The 18,375-nt window shown below is 43.5% G+C and overlaps 1 protein-coding gene and 1 long non-coding RNA gene across 2 annotated transcripts; one reads left to right on the top strand and one right to left on the bottom strand.

Moving 5' to 3' along the window:
• The first annotated feature begins 1,024 nt into the window (after nucleotides 1-1,024).
• Nucleotides 1,025-1,911, top strand: LOC143128107 (uncharacterized). The gene is made up of 2 exons (XR_012987811.1): nucleotides 1,025-1,317; nucleotides 1,805-1,911. It is a non-coding gene; the product is annotated as an uncharacterized LOC143128107 (long non-coding RNA).
• An 866-nt stretch (nucleotides 1,912-2,777) lies between these two features.
• Nucleotides 2,778-17,550, bottom strand: osbp2a (oxysterol binding protein 2a). Its single transcript, XM_076289326.1, has 14 exons — nucleotides 17,198-17,550; nucleotides 16,223-16,428; nucleotides 11,226-11,479; nucleotides 10,217-10,385; nucleotides 9,735-9,846; nucleotides 9,312-9,372; nucleotides 8,715-8,846; nucleotides 8,223-8,468; nucleotides 7,132-7,252; nucleotides 6,801-6,904; nucleotides 5,963-6,058; nucleotides 5,152-5,339; nucleotides 4,590-4,810; nucleotides 2,778-4,210 (listed from the first exon to the last, which is right to left on the bottom strand). The coding sequence occupies exons 1-14, from the start codon at nucleotides 17,359-17,361 to the stop codon at nucleotides 4,068-4,070; spliced, it is 2,217 nt and encodes a 738-aa protein (XP_076145441.1). The 5' UTR covers nucleotides 17,362-17,550; the 3' UTR covers nucleotides 2,778-4,067.
• Between the last annotated feature and the right edge of the window lie 825 nt (nucleotides 17,551-18,375).

Below are 18,375 nucleotides of genomic sequence, written 5' to 3'. Positions count from 1 at the left end.
GCGATCACGTATTGTAAACGTCGCCACATTTGATCACGTTTTGCCTGCATGGATGCGCGATTGAGTGCGCATCTAAATAATATGCAACAATCATTAGAGTACACGTTAATTTCTTGCATTACTACTTAGCATATGAATGCATTAAAGACGTGAAAGAAATGACACAGGCTTGCACAAATTCATCATTTAAAATGAAACGTTTCACTTTCGCTATCATTGCGAGAATAGGCTACAATATGGAAAATGTTCCCTTTCAGTCTGATCGGCTCCAAACATGTATGGGATTTCCTTAGCCTGTGCTACACCTTTCCAAGAAGTTTTGTGAAAATTGTTCCAGTAGCTTTTGCGATATTGTTGACAGCCCTACCTCACCGCAGTAGCTTTTGATAGCGCACGCCACTAACGAAAAATCACCAGTACAAACCACTCAGGGGTGTAGGCTAGGCTACTCTGGAACCAGGTCACTAATTTGTGCGTTATTTAGGCCCTACGTTTGATTACATTTCAGATACGTGCTGGTTTCCTGTAGGCCTAGTATAGCACTTTCTTTCTTTCTTTTTCTATGTCCGAATATTGGGGGGGGGGGGGGGGGGGGGGGGGACACGTCCCCCTCAATGTGGTGACTACGGCCCTGGCTTATGTAAATTGATACAGGCCTACAGATTTTTCAAACAGTATTTGAATTTGAACTTTGTGACCTACCATGTAGTCTATTTGGCATGCAAATATGCTATTTGCATTACAGCAATTACAATAGGCTTCCAGTGCTACGTGTTAGTTTGGATAGGTAGTTGAGGTTTTCTCTTTCATTTTGTAAATGTAGAAACCTTTACCTGAATATTACACTGTAATATTACTAACAGGGATTGTCAGGGTGTGGCAAATTAGTTTTTTGTTGGTTGAGAAAACCACCCAACTTCACATTTTTAAGTCAAACTGTGTGGTGAACGCCACTCTTGTGTCTGCATCATACTGTGCATCGGAAAGTGAAAGCCGGCATGGCTTTTCCTTGCCAAATTGTACACTCTAAACCCAGATTTAGTTGTAATAAATATGTTAGGTGGTCACTACTAATGTTTGTGTGTTTTGTGAAAACTCTATGTCATAACTAAAAGAAATGAGTTGATTGTACTATTTAAGTGAAATATACAGTGCACTGATCATGTTAAGCAGAGACAATGATAAATGTTATGTTTTTGCAAGGCAGAGGAGGGGTCTAAAAAAATTCTGCCCATCAACCGTTCCTCCTGCTTCTCAGTCCAGATGAATGACTCCATGCCTCCTGCTGCTGTGACAAATAGGCTACTACATCAAATGGTGGGTGAACTTTCTGATGAACTTGTTGAAAGATTAAAATTCTGATGAAATAACCGAAAATTATGTTCAGTTTGACCAATAGTTAGCTAAATGTTTGTTTACGTGATTAACTTACATTAACCTGAGAAAAGTAAGGTAACATTAGCTCCGTTGTTAGCATGCTAGTAGTTTTTCGGACAGTTAGCTCATGGTAGCTACCTTCCAATGGGTGTGTATGCCAGATTATAACAATATCACATATGTTTTCGTGTAAATATACTTGTCTTGGTGCTACTAAGTTTAATTCAGACTTTATCATTGAAGTAGGTGTTTCTGTCTTAGACAGTTTTAGCTAACCATAGCAGCACATGTTGGTTAGCTTTTGGCTAATGTTAGCCGATGTCCATTCACTTATTTGTTGCGTTCATAGGTGATATAACAAACTTTTATTTCAACTGTGTAAATGAACATGGACTAAAAAATTGTTTTCTTATGTTCTTTTTTATAGGTTCTTCGTCTTTTTTTATAGGTTCTTCATCTACAGTGGATGTGGAATATTTATGAGTTTAAATGTTGTTTGTTCATGTTTTATCAATAATAAAAGGCATTCCTATACATTGTGATGAATTTCTTTTCAATTTTTAATAAAACAATTAAATTAATACAGTACCCTAATCTTAAAATAAAAAAAACAATAGGCCTATCTACAGAACTTAGTTCATATTTTAATGAATTTGTTAACATGCATTTTAACCTAGTTATTTTATACAACTGCAACTTCTGAAACAATAAGTTAAGTGAACTAAAGATTTTTAGTAAAGACTACTAATGTAAGCTTAATTTGTCTACAGCATCAACATAAGGTTGTTAGTTGACACAACTAAACATGTTTAGTTTTATGTTTTGTAAAAACTAGAATGGTGTAAGGCAATCGGTTTTCTACGCAATTTTCTAGTAATGACAACTAGTTCGGGTTTAGAGTGTATCTGCATGGTGAATATAGGTTACCTGGATGTGGGTCTGAGAGACCGTTCTCCACCGGCATAGCCAGCACTAACCCCATGACACAGCTTGCATACTGTACTACAAAGGTGTAATAACATTTACATAAGAAAGCAAAACGCAAAGGTTGGGTAGCAATAATGCTTCTAGTCAGAGTTGTGAGGTGAGCATCAATGACTACCTTTACATGACTATTGACCTTATTCAGAATAAGACAATATTACAATTATGGGGTTTACATGAGTTGTTGATAAAATATCCAATTAATATTCCCGTTTACATGTAACACAGCATAGTCTGATTATTACTAGCAAAAACGGTGGATAGTGCAAAAGTTTCTGCACAGAAAATTCTAATAGGACGTTAGTCGGTTGATAAGTGTGTTCATAGTTTTGGCCTATAGATTTGGTATGGCATTTGTATGGCATCTCAGATAGACACATACGTGAGAGAACAAACTGAAGGCATCTGTATGTGTAAAGCATGTGATAATTTACTGATGATTCCCCAAGTCAAATGTTTCCAGAGAAACATGCAGTAACTAAAGAGTCAAGTTCCTCAAGAGTGGTGCAGCTCAAAGAATCTCTGTTCCCATTATTATGAATAGCCTGCTATTTCTCAAAGTGGAGGACTGTTGTGCCAGCCTCTGACACTGGTTGATTTTTATGCTACAATAGTCTTGAGAAACTGGGGATAAATTCTTCTGTTTCAATGCAACAAGTGATCATACACACTCAAGTACACAAACATTTTTCATAATTTACATTTACAGAAATGTCATTGATTGTATGTTTCTCAAACACAGGAATGAGGCATGTTTTTTCTTACAGATCTAGATCAAATTAATTCACCTAGATAAACTTCATATTAAACACTTTCTTTTCTGAAGCCTGGGGTTCAGACTTAATCAAACGTAATCCCATTACATGTCAGACGTCATTTAATAATTCACGTGAAGTGTTATAAATGTAAATAACTGAAGATGCTGAATCACAGTGTGTTTTTTTCCAGCTGTGTTACTTCACCCAAAACAGTTCATATGTGTTGCAGCAACACAGATGATATACTAATGCAAATGTTGTTGCAGGCAGAAAATTGCACAATTGCATCCATATATGATATGAAAACATTCTTATATCAAACTGGATATGAGGATGTCTTTAACACTGACATGAGAGCTAGAATCTGAGAAGCGCTGACACTCCAGGAACTGCGTCGGCAGGTTTAGGCACTCACCCATTCTAGACTCTCAATGAACTGCTTCACGCAGCCGTGTGCCGCCTGTACTGTGTTACAGTTCCAGTGATTTCAGTGTTTATGTAAAGTGCTCACGGCTGGCGTCTACAACTTATTTTCATGCAATATTGTTTTTTGACACACAAATGAAAAAAAAAAGAAACACAGCATACACACACACACATATGCACACACGCACACACTCACGCACGCATACACTCACGCACGCACACCTCACCTCACCTCACTTCACTTCACTTCACTTCACCACACCACACCACACCAAACCATACACACTTTGTGTTTGTACAGACTGATCTCAAGACAGAGCTTTCCTTTGTACAGACAGAGCTCATGAAAGAAAAAAACAACAACACAGTCTGTTCTCAGATGTTTTTAAATGTGTTTTGTTTTGTTTTGTTACGCGCACTTATGTGTCATGTCGAACACACCCACGCAGGCCCAGCATCAGCTCTCTGTGGCCTTGCTGTCCGAGTAACTCCATGACCGCTCGCTGCACGTACTGGCTCCCCCTAAAAGATCTTGGGGCACTGGCTCCAGTCCTGGCTCTCTTTGGCCTCCCAGTAGCCTCCACGGTACACATAGCTGCTGTTCCCGTTGTCAGGGTCTGACCTCTTCTCAAACCACAGGGGCTGGTAACTGTCGATGTCTCGGCCTAAGGGCACAAGAGCAGGGTGGGCAATCAGACAACCTTGACCTTGAGGACCTTGACTGGATCTGAGTGGGATCTGCTCATGGATGGATGGATGGATGAATACTAATAGATAGACAGACAGACCGACAGACCGACAGACCGGCAGGCAGGCAGGCAGGCAGGCAGACAGACAGACAGACAGACAGACAGACAGACAGACAGATAGATAGATAGATAGATAACTTTATTAATTCCGAAAGGTTTCAACAGGAAGAGGACAACTGGGACTTCTGGAAAGGTCTCTCTTATGCCCCCCCCCCCCCTCCAGAGCGATGATAGCCTCCCTCCCTCACCCCCTTCTCACCTTCCTCCATTGAGATGTCCCTCACCCCCTCCTCACCTTCCTCCAGCGCGATGGCAGTCTGCGCTTCCCTCTTGCGTCGATCCAGCCTCTGAGACTCCTCCAGACGCTGCTTGTGGGCGTTGGCCTCGTCCCAGAGCCCCTCCTCCATCAGGCGCTGGTCGGGGCGGAGCCGGCTGTCCGTCGGGGCCACGGCATCCTCGGGCTCGTTCAGAGTCAGTGCCAGCGACGAGAAGTAGTGCATGTTCTCCGCGTTATCTCTGGAAAGAGCGATAGAGTGTAGTGTAACGTAAACGATACAAGAGGAGAGTAATATGAAAGACGCCGATAGAGTATAGAGCAAAAAGTAAACGATACAAGAGGAGAGTAATATGATAGGCACTGATAGAGCATAATGTAAACGAGGCAAGAGGAGAGTAATATGAAGGGTCTGCTACAGCTGGTACTCTCTGGACAGAACATGAATGCAAGTTGTTACATAATGTAATGCAATCAATGGACGCCAGCAATAAATGTAGTTTTTCAATCATCCGCCATGATCATTTGTAGACTTAATGTCCTCCATTAACATTAATGAGAACTACATTGGATTCCTGCTTACGGCAGTGGGTATTTCTTCCACAGTAGTTTAGCAGGAAGGGTCTGGTAGACGGTCTTCTGCCGAACATCAGGGCCCCCACAGCCGCCGCCACTGCTGTCAACTATCTTGGCACACTCCATCTTATCGTCCCACGTGCCGGACAGTATGTAGTGGGCTGCGTCCTCACTGTCCATCACGACCCCCGTCACCTGAAAGACAGGAAGGAGGAGAGAGAGAGAGAGACTGATCTTTATCTTTATTAAATGTTGCAGACACTTTTACCCAAAGCGACTTACAGAAGTCAATTAGTTGCAGGACCAGACTCCCTGGAGCAGCTCAGGGTTAAGTGCCTTGCTCAAGGGAACAATGATGGCAGTAACTTTTCAGACTGCTTCATGTCGGCCCCTTCACCACTATGTTACCACAATCCCCTAATAATATGATGCTGTTTCCACAACTCGCTCCAATTATTTCCCCAGGGCTATTCTCAGTATTGAATGCCAAGTGAGAGGATGACATTGTTAGTCAGAGCTTGGCAGTTAGAGGTGGATATCTTAACCAGGAGACAGAAGCACATGTACACACACTCACATTCAGATCCAGACACAACAACTATAGCTGTTTTTGGCCTGAGGGGAAGTGAGAGGTTTGGGGACCTCTATCATGTTAGGAATGCATCCTGCTGGCTGAGCGGGTAGATCTGCATTTTGTTTCTGAGAGGGCTGCACTGTCAGACTGTTTTTTAAACCCGAATGTTCTATTATGAAATGTCTTTAATAGTTTAGTGTTTCTTGATGCAGTACTGCCATCTGATGGTGTGACACTCACTCACCTTGCGAGGGGAATCCCGGGAGAAATAACTGTAGGGGGAGAACTTCAGGTGGCAAGTGTCCTTCGTCCGACGATTGACTATTTCAATGTCCCCAGACTGAAAACCAAAGACAAGTCATAAAAAAGCTGTGTGAAGAAAAATCAGCAAATGCATGTGATTTGCATGTGATTTGGAAACAACCTCCATGCGTTCAGTACAGCTCTACTACAGCTCAGCTTTTAACTTATTAACTCAACAACCAAAGAGAATGTCAGTAATATAACTGTAATGCATAGAAAATATTTATTTGCTTATAAAATCACACAAATATATATATATATATTATATATATATTTGTTTGTGGTTGAAGATACCATTGCTTTCCTCTTTATGTTACTGTTACATGTCAAATTTCAGCAGTGCACAACATTAAGCACAATTGTAGTAGCTGGTGCCCTTCCTAAAAATACTTAACTGTTCCAGTCCCAGTGCATTATAATTAAGCATGATTAATACACAATAATATATAATATCTCTCCAGGGATAAGTAAGCTGGTGGTTGAAGTGCTGCATGTACTGGGCCAATGAGAAAGCTCATGACTAACAGCATGAGCTCATCAACAAAACAGCATGAGCTCAAGCAGACCACAAGGGGGAGCTGTGTGAAAAACAATCGCTGTAGACAGATGGCGATGAAGTGAATCAGGGCCCATAGTGACAGAATATTCTACATGCGCATGCAACTACACACAGACAATGTTGCCAACCCATGCTGTCTTGCTCATGCACTACACACTCTCACACACACAGACACACACACATATGGAGGCACATGCACATTCTGGGAAGAAAGGCTTACTTGGTCGATCCAAAGCTTCCCCACGATGATGTTATGCACTGTGGAGGTGACCTTGCCCCAGACATAGTGGTTACCACTGGAGTGGAACTGCAGATGGATGTAGCCTGGAGTCCGGCAGATGAACAGAGAGGACAATTAATGAAAGCTCCAAAACACATTGTCTCGAAATACTGAATACAGGACCCACTGCTTACATCACACAGCAATGTACTTGTTCTAAAGTACACTCAAAGCACCTTACCAGCATTCTGGCATCAAAGTACACCAGCTATATATATCCACAGAATAGCCACCATATATATCAACTAAATGAATCCATTAAAGCACTAACCTCGTGGCATGACAGAGATGTATTTCCCACGGAACTTGCTGTCGATGGTGATATCCTGCCACAGGGTCCAGCCCCGCTGGGACATCACATGATGGGCCGCCGCCGGGGGGTGGTGGCTCACCTGCAGAGGAGCCCATCAGCACAAGGTCATCACCAGCACGAGCATCACTCACTCACACACACACACACACACACACACACACACACACACACACACACATTGACTATTTCAATGTCCCCAGACTGAAAACCAAAGACAAGTCATAAAAAAGCTGTGTGAAGAAAAATCAGCAAATGCATGTGATTTGCATGTGATTTGGAAACAACCTCCATGCGTTCAGTACAGCTCTACTACAGCTCAGCTTTTAACTTATTAACTCAACAACCAAAGAGAATGTCAGTAATATAACTGTAATGCATAGAAAATATTTATTTGCTTATAAAATCACACAAATATATATATATATATATATATTATATATATATTTGTTTGTGGTTGAAGATACCATTGCTTTCCTCTTTATGTTACTGTTACATGTCAAATTTCATCAGTGCACAACATTAAGCACAATTGTAGTAGCTGGTGCCCTTCCTAAAAATACTTAACTGTTCCAGTCCCAGTGCATTATAATTAAGCATGATTAATACACAATAATATATAATATCTCTCCAGGGATAAGTAAGCTGGTGGTATCACTCGCACGAGCATCACTCACTCACACACACACACACACACACACACACACACACACACACACACACACACACACACACACACACACACACACACACACACACACACACACACACACACACCATCCATCCACCATCTCATCCAAGACAAGTCCTTGAGATAACTTTCATTCAAACACTAACCATGATAAGTAATAAATTATGATGGTATAGTACACAATAAAAATGGGGATTTTGACATCTCACTATGTTTCTGTGTGAGAGGAGAGCATTTGTTTGCATATTTTGTGTGCATTGTGTTTACATGTGTATGACCATACATGCTTGTGTGGTTGTATATGCATACGACTTAGCATATGAGTTTTTTCCCCTACACCTGGACGTGCACACTCTCTGACCTGCTCGCAGAGGGAGCGGTAGCCGTAGTCCTCCAGGCGGTCCAGCTCATAGGTCTCCCCCAGCAGCGGGTTGAAGGGCTTGCCGGTGCGGTGCACTGTGGTGGAGTAGGAGGAGACGGAGAAGGCCGCCACCAGGCACATCTGCTCCAGAGACGTGGAGCAGTGGGCAGCCCGGTCCAGCAGCTCCGAGTACTCCAGGTCCTCCGTCAGACGCTGGAGCATGGACAGGGGCTCGTTGAAGTTCACCTGGACAGGACAAAGGGTACTATACTGTTTGAAACAGGACAAAGGGTACTATACTGAAAAGAAATACCTTACCATACTTTGTTGTAGATACTTTTACTGTAGACTGGAAAAAACCTTTTCTATATTCAACTGTATACATATTTTAGACATGCATATAGTACGTATTAAAAATTCATCTGGTAGAAGAGAGACTCGCACACATTCACTTACACACAGAGAGAGAGAGAGAGAGCGCAAGATGCTTACGGGCATGGGGATTTTGGACAGCTCCTTGCCGATGCAGTTCTTCATGATGCTCCATAGGTTGAGGGAGTAGTTGGGCTTGTCAGGGATGCGGGTCCGTCGGGCTCTGCGCAGCTGACCTGAGTCAGAGGAGTTCTGCACAAACACACACACATACACATACAAACACACACACACACACACACACACACACACAAGCTGACATTACACAACAGCTAAGGCTCCACACTGGTGGAGGGCTTGTCTGGATTTACAGTACAGTACAGTTGCTCTGGATTGCAGTGCTTTGTCTACTACATTTAGCATGTGAACTCGCCTCTTACGTGAGGACAATAAACCATAACCAGACTCAGGAAATAAAAGCTTGAGCAGGTAGAGCTAGTGTGTGTGTTTATGATCAAGAGGTAGTGTGTGTGTTTATGATCAAGAGGTAGTGTGTATGTTTATGATCAAGAGCTAGTATGTGTGTTTATGATCAAGAGGTAGTGTGTGTGTTTATGATCAAGAGGTAGTGTGTATGTTAATGATCAAGAGGTAGTGTGTGTGTTTATGATCAAAAGGTAGTGCGTGTGTTTATGATCAAGTGAGGGTGCCACTCACATGCTCTTGACTCCAGTCAGTAACCAACCCACCACTCATGCTCTGGCCGCTACTTGAAAGTCTGTGATAGGACACACACAGTTTAGTGGAGTAGCAGAGTATAATACACACACACACACAGGCATACACACACACACTCCCACCTAAATGTTGAAAGCAGTCAGGCGGGAAATTATGTTTTAATTTAGTAATGCCCTTGAGGTTCAGCAAAAGACTGCTGTGTAGCCTGTAAGTCATATAATACGGTCCCACTTGTAAAAGCTTTACAGTCTACAAGGTCTGAGCTGACTTGCTCTTTCGCTGTTAGGCTGATGCCTGTATTCAGGTTATTTATGGGTACATTTAGCTGTCATTGTTTCTTCCTGTTCTTTCAAAGACACAGGTCCACTCTGACGGTTCTGGGTTCTTGCCCCTCTGACCCACCTGTGCTTGTTGTGCTCTGGCGAGGTCACTGTGATGAAGGCGGGAGAGTCCTCCATGGCATCAAAGAACTCCGTGTTCTCATCCTCGTCACTCTCATCCCCCTCAGCCCCCTCTGGGAAACACACACACACACACACACACACACACACACACACACACATTCAACAGTAGTGGAGCACAGTCAAACAGTGTGTGTGTGTGTGTGTGTGGTTTCACACCCTAGGGGTAACAAGGTCACAGTCCTCATTAGTGCTTCTGCCCATAAGCCATCTGGACTTGTCAATTCAGGTCATTCCTGATATGTAGAAATAATGAGCAAAAACAGCTGGCCAAACGCATGGTTGCATTTTATATGGTTTATGTATTTATGGTTGAATACACCTCTTCTGGGCCGAGTGTGGCTAGGAAGCTGTACTTGTGTGTGTGTGTGTGTGTGTGTGTGTGTGTGTGTGTGTGTGTGTGTATGTGTGTGTGTCCTCTACCTGCGTGTGGGTTGGGCGCCTCCCTCCACGCCCGCTCCAGGCAGTTGTGTTGCTTTGCCAGCTGCTCAATGGTTTCCTCCAGGTGGTGGCGCTGTTCCCTCTCGTGCTGCAGAATTCTCTGCCACCGCCGGCTCTGCAACTCCGCTAGGTCCAGGAAGTCCCGGCATGCCTACGGGAGCCGCGCCAGGTGGACAGGAAGGAAGGGGCAGCCTTAATCACACTCACGTTCCAAACGCTCAGGTAGAAATGAATGCATTTGGCCCAAATTAAAAACGATGGGGAATGCTTCCGCTGAAATTTTGGCACTCTGGGAACTGAAGTCATGGTAACAGATGGCGCGCCACGTGAGAATATCTCCCTCTCAGCCACATTTCAGCCACCTTTAGGATGATTCACTAATGCTCTTGGCATCTACAACATTCAATGGACAAAATTCTACTTGTTTTTATTTATTTTCATTGGACACTGTGCATTGTAACTGGTACACCCTCGTTCAAAAAATAATTGAAACAAGTAGAAAAAAAGCATCCATTTCTCCAGAACAAGAAATTGTACCTGTAAGAGGAAAACAATTCCAGGAGACAATAATGTGTTTATTTCAGGAAAGTAAAAAAGTGTGTACTTTAGCAGGGATTTAAAGGATAAAGGAATGCACATTAGCTCTTCCTCAGATAGACTAGCTGTGAACTCCTTTCAAGTAATTTGTACAAGGGAGTAGTGTTACAAAATAATCCTTTGCAACAGAGTTGATTAACAACACTTCAACGTAACCGAATAAACAACAGTATGCCCTTGTTGATTAATTGTACGTTGAATCTAGTAGCAGTACTCAGTGCTTACTGCACTAAGCCTCCTTGGAACTGTTGCCAGCAAAAAGTCCTACATAGCCAACTCTGTTCCGAAGTCTATGGGCAGAAGCACTGTACATAATGCAGAATTGTGGCAGGGTAGGGTCAGTTGAGGGCATGGACCTAAGGTTAGTTCATCAAGCCTGTGGCACTGCACTCACATTGACCATAGCATTGCAGGTGATGCGGAAGAGGGCGGCGCGCTCGTTGACGGCCTTGAGCTTGTCACTGGCGCCTTCGGTGGCAGCGTGGAACTCCTCGTACTCGCCCAGCGAGCGCTGGAGGGCGGCGCCGTGCTTGCCGATGAGCTCGTTGCACGTGCTCAGGTCCTCGAGCTTGCTGGCGAGCGTCTTGAGAGCGCCTTGCGTCAGGGTGCGCTCGGCCTGCGAGACGGGACCCTCATCGCCAGAGTCGTCTGTGGCCAGAGGGGGCAGAGGCAACAGCGTTCAGAATGTCATAAAATATGAAGTAGAGCAACTGACACACAAGATTTACGCTGTTAGTTCGATTAGAAGATGATTTAGAGAGTCAATGCACAGGACAATTGAATCAAGCACCATTTAATTGGGTGTAGAGCAGACCTCTAATGGAGTATCAGATTAAATGCCATACTGAAGGTCAGAGAAGTTTGTATTCACTGTACATTGTGTTAACCAACTTGCATCATTGTATAAAACAGAGGAAGCTGGAGAATTCACAAAAGCAGGCAATAACGTTTAGGTGAAGGCACTTCAACATACACTTTGTCTATATATATATACATATACATGTGTAGAGATTGAAGCCTGTCATTAGAGAAACATCACTATACTGCAGTAAACACAATTATACAGATATGTGGGACAAAAAAGCAAAGACACAAGATGGAGAAATGTCTGAGTTGGGAAGCAGGAGCAGAAAACCAACATGTTACTGTCTGCTCTCATTCAAGCAGCAGACCCCCAACACCCCCCACCCCATTGAGCACCAATTCTGTGAATGAAACACGGTTGCCTTGGAGACGCAATCCCACGCAATCAGCAGGCTGGCCTATTTTTAGCTGCAGCAGGACAGGGTGAAAAAAATGACGCATTTCAGCCCCCCTCCCCCCTCCCTTCCTCTGCTTTCCTTAGGAGTCTGCAAGAGCACAGCAATCACTAGCAAGTACAGCACACACTGAGAGGAAAAGGAGAGAGAGAAATCCAAAACAACCTTGGACACCAGACATTTTACACAATACAATCAGAGTATAGAGCCAGAGCCGCAAGCTCCCCATTAGAACTGCAGGGTGATACACCAGCTGTGGAGTGGCACTACCCACATGACTCACTTTGCCATGGTGAGAAGTGAACACAAACAACTTCACAGGTGAAACTCTGCCTCTATCTCTTTCTCTCGCACACACACACGCACACACACACAGAACACACACACTAATAATGCTCTTGAATACTGATCAGTATGAATCATGCCAGAAAACTGTAGTCTTGCTCTCTCTGCCCATTTAAAACAAACCGAATGCTACTGGAGATGAGTAGAGTGCCACTGGACACTTCACCTGCAGTTAGTGTACGAGCCACTGACCTGGAGGATGGACATCAGCTGAACATGGCATCAAATGATGCCTTTACATAGTCTTTCCATTGTGTAACAGAGTACAGTGCCTATCAGACATCAGACCACCACCTGGATCCCGCAGACCTGGATCATATGACAATGAACACTATTGTTTTTACTAATGCGGGCCTCTGCATTTGGGAGCAGAGGTGTTGATCTACATGAACACACACACACACACACACACACACACACACACACACACACACACACACACACACACACACACACACACACACACACACCACTGAAACAACAATATGGAAAATCAAGTACTCCAGTTTCAGTTGGCCAAATCGACCAGCACTCAACATGACAGCTAAAATTGATATTGATGACATTTTTAGACTGATGGCATCAAAAAGTACCTTGTTTAACAACCACCGATTAATTATAACTTTCAACTTTCCCAACAAAATCTCATCAGCTAGCTTGGTCAGCTTAAAGCAAGAATTGAGGGGGACTTTGCAACCTAACGACATCAGAGAGAAATAAAACACAATCTGGGAAAGTGGATTAGTGTGGTCTTAGAGGAAGAAGATTAAAAACAGACACAGAGACAGCAAGAGTGATGCAGAAAACAACAGCGTATTCAAAGCTGCCACAGTGGTCCTGTGACCCAAATCTGGCAAAGGATCGATCGGCGCCGTCATGGACGAGCGTCTCTACGCACTCGCTGTGTTTCACACCAGCAGTGTCTGAGGTGTCTCAGGTCCGCCCAGCGCTCAGACCTTGAACCTGGCCAGTGTCTCAATGAGAGCAGTGCGAAAATTAATCTGGCAGGGGATGAATCATGCCTGTGGTGTGGTCTGTATGTTTGAGGGGAGTGAGAGAGAGAGAGAGAGAGAGAGGGATGGGGGAAAAGAGAGAGGGAGAAAGAGGAAAGAGAGAGAGAGAGAGCGGGAGGGGTGAGAGATGGAGGGGGGAGAAGAGAGGGAGAAAGAGGAAAGAGAGAGAGAGAGCGGGATGGCTGTTGATTTACACAGTGATGCCAAGATTGAAAAACACATTACTGATGAGAGCTCTCACCTTCCTGAACCTGACTGGGGTAGCTGTATGAGTCATCTCTGACTAAACTACAGTAGCCTTTGCTAACAGAAACTGAGAAAACCGAGACAGAGAAAATGTTTATGGAAAGACATATAGGGAATCATGGAAAGAGGAAAGGCATATAGTCTTAATCCATAAAAAATGGACAGATAGATAGATGCTGTTATTTTCATGATACAACTTAGCGGATAATACATGGGAGTGATTGCTGATGTTGGCTCCTGCTGACCAGACTATCCACTTTATCACAACAAATCCAATTAGCACATGGCCCTTTTCTCAATCCTCCATTCACACCCCTAAATACACACAAAGAAACACATGGTCAGGTTACACTCACAAACTCCCAGAGCTGCAGCCACAAACCTTAAATTTTGCAGTACTTACTATAGCTCTTGCTGTTCTGCCTCATCTCTGTGTGGCTATGTAGGTAAAGGCTAGTGTTTAAATACTCCCTAATGAAACAATAGGAGTCCTGTTCAGCCCCAGCCCGGCAAGCCAGAGGACTGTAGACGTAATGGCATAACTGCAAAAACAGCACAGCCTGTCTTCATTGTGCTGTGCAGCTCCCTAAGCTGCAGCATGGTCACAGGGAATGTTAAACCACCTAAATAGGTTCTCACCCCCTTCAAATCCTGCTGAGTGACTTAACTGTAATTACTAAATGTATTTTGCCAGAGAAAAGAGCCAGGAGTGGTTGGCTGAAGGAGGCAGTAAAACAGAAACAATGTGGAGACACACAAGCTCAGAATCAAACCAAATGAACACACATGTTCTGTACTGGAACATACTCTCATAGAGGACACTGTCCGCTAACCTCTCACTGTCCTCTGTGTGAGTTTGTACTAACACAGAAAATGTGCATTCATTTGACAGGATTGTGATATAAAACCATCTATTAACCACTATAAAATGACTATAAAATTATTTGGTATTGACAACATCTTTAATGCATGTACAACCAATGGCACTGGTTTGTTGACACACACACACACACACACAAAACACAATTAATCAACATATTCCCACAGTAGAAATGGAACGTTTCGAGCACAACAGTCAATCATCTTGAAAATAATTCATTCATCCCATGTACATTTATTCCAGCTACTATTATTTTTTTAATGATGTGGCCCTACAGAGTATTTCTCCTTCTGCTGTAATCTGCTGTAACAGAAAAGGAAAACATCCAATGTGTGCTGACTACACATACACACCCACAAACTAAACCAGAGACCTCCTTCATGACTATCCAAATGAAAAAAAGAAACAAATACTCACGAGAGAGGATCCTTGTGGCTTTCTGTACAAACACTGGAGAATCTGATGAATGAATGGGTGGAGGAATGCTTTCTCTCTTTTCCTCCCGTGCTCTCTCTCTTTTACCCTCTCCTTCTTGCTCTTGCTCACTCACTCACTGCCGCCTCCTCCTCCTCTCCCTCCCTCCCTCCCTCTCTCCCACTCCCTCACTCGCTCCCTTTCTCCAGTCACCTTCATCTGCCCCTTGTCTATGTGCCTCTCATTCACAAGCACTCTCTCGCCACCCACCATTCCAGCTCCTAGTGTTTTCCGTCATCATGAAAGAGGTGGAGTTTGATGCACAAGGGGGCTATTTTAATATAGCATACGTACAGCATTATAATTCATAGATGATCAGTGTGAGATATGTGAGAGAAAAATAAGAACAACAGCAAGACAGAGGAGAGAGAGAGAGCAAAATACAGGGCAATGGAGATACAGGGAGAAATAGTAGGATGACCGATGGGTGAGGACATAACACAAACAATGAAGTCAAAATTTGGCTCTGATTGGTCTGCTGTTTTGGTAGTGGACACCGTCATGAAATATAAATTCATGTCATTGACTCCCACTGGCTTAACATCAGGAAACTGTCACCCTGATTGTCTGACACAATCCAAGCAAATTCAATGACAAACAAAAGATAAATGTCACCATCAGGAAGCTTAAAATATAACTACCAAATATGTTGACTATAGGGTGTGCAAAAGTAAAATTTGGCTTTATGACACTGTGTGCAGAATCTGAGGGTGAGATATAAACACGTCGCTAGAGCACCTCCCTGTGTTGGACAGAGGAACTGACACAAGATTTACCAACAACCAAAAGGAATTGCTATTCCTCCCGTTTTCTTCCTGCATCTAAAAATAATGTCTGCTTCCGGAGTCAAGGTTAGAATAGATTATGGTTGCCGCATACATGCATATCTGTTACAGCAGTATTCCTGTGATATACAAGGTTGCCTTAAAAGGGCAAATAGAACCTTAGATGCATGAGTCAGGAGCAGAATATTGGCTGCGTCATTCCTCCAAGTGGTGCCATACAAAAATAGAAGGTCCATGACTGTAATACCATTGATGTCCTTTATCTTCTGTGTTATTTCTGCTCAACCGTTCAATTGTGGTTTTCACTTGTTTCTTGACATTTAAAAGATAGATGGCCGCTGGAACGGTCACTTATCCCATGACAACACAAAAGCCAAAGTTTCACTCACCTGAGTGGTGCATCATGTGAGTGGTGTTGGCTTTGGCCTGCTGGAGGGCAGAGATCCAACGCTGACACTCCCCTTCAGAGCTGGCCTTCAGGTAGTAGCTCCGACCACCACTGCTCAGCACCAGATGGCAGTGGTCGCCCACCTCGATGTGCGTTGTGGCCAGGCTAAGGGTGCCACGACAGGTGTGTGCCATGTCCGCCTGAGTCCTATAGGACAGGGCGTGCACGCGCACAAACACACACCAGGGAAAAGAGGCATCTAACTAGTACTACTTCTACAGACACACAAAAACATAAAGTTACTTTCTAGGAAAGGAAGTTAAGCGATTGCTTGCCATCTCAGTTGCCTGCATGCATGCACACAAGTGTACACAACAAGCATGCACACACAGATACACATAAATAAAAATAAATATATAACAAAAAAATAAATAAAAATGTATTTATAAAATATATGCTCATGGACATAGGCCAAGGTCTAAGCCACCACACACACACAACCATTACTCTCAGCATGATATTGTTACTGAATATAATTAGTATTATTAGGCTATATACATAAAATTTCTGTGGCAGCAATCATCCAGCTATAACCAGTCTGGGTCACGGCCACATGTTCTGTAAATAACTGGAGTTACTAGAGTAGGCTATGCTTGAAAAGCAGACATTCATTTAAAAAAGAAAACTATAGAACATGGCTTGGGGATTGCCCTTTATGCTCAGACGTCACTAGGCTATGCAACTTTGTTACTGCCTGTGCATTCATTTTTTAACGTCAAATAGCCTAGTCAAGGTTGCATACTAACAATAAAGGACTGCTGTAGCAGTCCCTGTGTTTATTTAAATACATTATATTAACAATAGCCCAAATCATTCGTGACCTTTAAGAAATGTTCGCTAGCAAGCTATCCCTAAACTTGACAGAATATTACTATGTCACTAGCATAGCACTGGAATAGCTTTTCAGCTATCCTACCTGTAGTATGACAGCAGGCCGTTGCTAAGGACGAACCACCGCCGCTGATAACCCTTCAGATAATTGGTCCACTTGAAGAGCCATCCTTTGTGGGTCCCCGGCACCTGAACTTGTGTCCCTGAGGAGGTAGGGGATGGCAGCAAGCTCATCCCTGGTTCGCACATTTTTAAACGATACTAGCTAACAAAATGTAGCCAGCAGTGAGTGGATGCAACCGTTCAGTGAGGTGGTGCTGTTCCCTCACCAACTGCCTAGCTGCGGGGAACACCTGCTTCACGTTATTGCTTGGTTTATTTCAGGGATGCCAGACTGAGCAGGGCTGACTCATCGAGGGAGTCAAATAGACAGAAGAATGCCTGCTCCTGCCCCATCCTGCATCCTTTGCTTTGACAGGAGGGTGGAGCCTTTAGCTAGTATGATGGAACATTTATTGGACTAGGGAACACGCTATGACGGAGTTCGAAAACGTCGTGAAGTACACAGTGACGACGGCGCACTTAAAATGACGTGCGATCAAATCTGAAGTGATATGCGTCTTCCTAGCAAAAATCCCGTTACAAAAATACCGAAATATATGAGCTATTGCATTTAATGGAAAACTCCACGAACTCCCCATTCCTTCTCTCTGAAGTACTCCCTTTATCGCTGAAGTTTGCAGACTGCAGCACCGATTTACCCAATACATTAATAATGGGTTAGGGTGGTGTTTTAATTACCGCACAGTACCACTGCAATTACTGTCGAAGAACAGATGATGGCAGTGCATTCAAGTCTAGGTGCTATGAGAGGGTACATGACCCGTCACTAGAGGGCCTGTGGACTCGCTAATCGACTAATGCACATTCATACCTCAACGGATGCTGCTGAGGACACTATAGTCTATACACTTCCCATTCCATCTCACTCCGTTTGCACAGGAAACCCAGAAATTTGACCTGCCATTCCAATGAATGTACATTAGTTAGCTCTGGGCTTAGAATTACGAAGGCATAAATAATTTAGGGCCAAGTAATGAACATCCACAAGATTGGATGTCAAAAAAATCGGGACAACATGAACTACTTACGCACACAAGAGACAAGCCTGCAAAACTAGGATCACTGGGCCCATTTAAAAAGTATGACCTGAACCATGTGTGATGGTGCATATGCTCAAAATGTTATGCAACAGCTTTACTT

This window comes from Alosa pseudoharengus, unplaced genomic scaffold, assembly GCF_046254945.1.
Source record: "Alosa pseudoharengus isolate Yale_2024_CS ecotype anadromous, Long Island Sound unplaced genomic scaffold, YU_APseudo_1.1 YU_APseudo_1.1_scf_17, whole genome shotgun sequence".
NCBI classification, from domain to species: domain Eukaryota; kingdom Metazoa; phylum Chordata; class Actinopteri; order Clupeiformes; family Clupeidae; genus Alosa; species Alosa pseudoharengus.
Note: the sequence above shows the minus strand (reverse complement) of the source record. Positions and strands in the feature narration are given on the sequence as shown.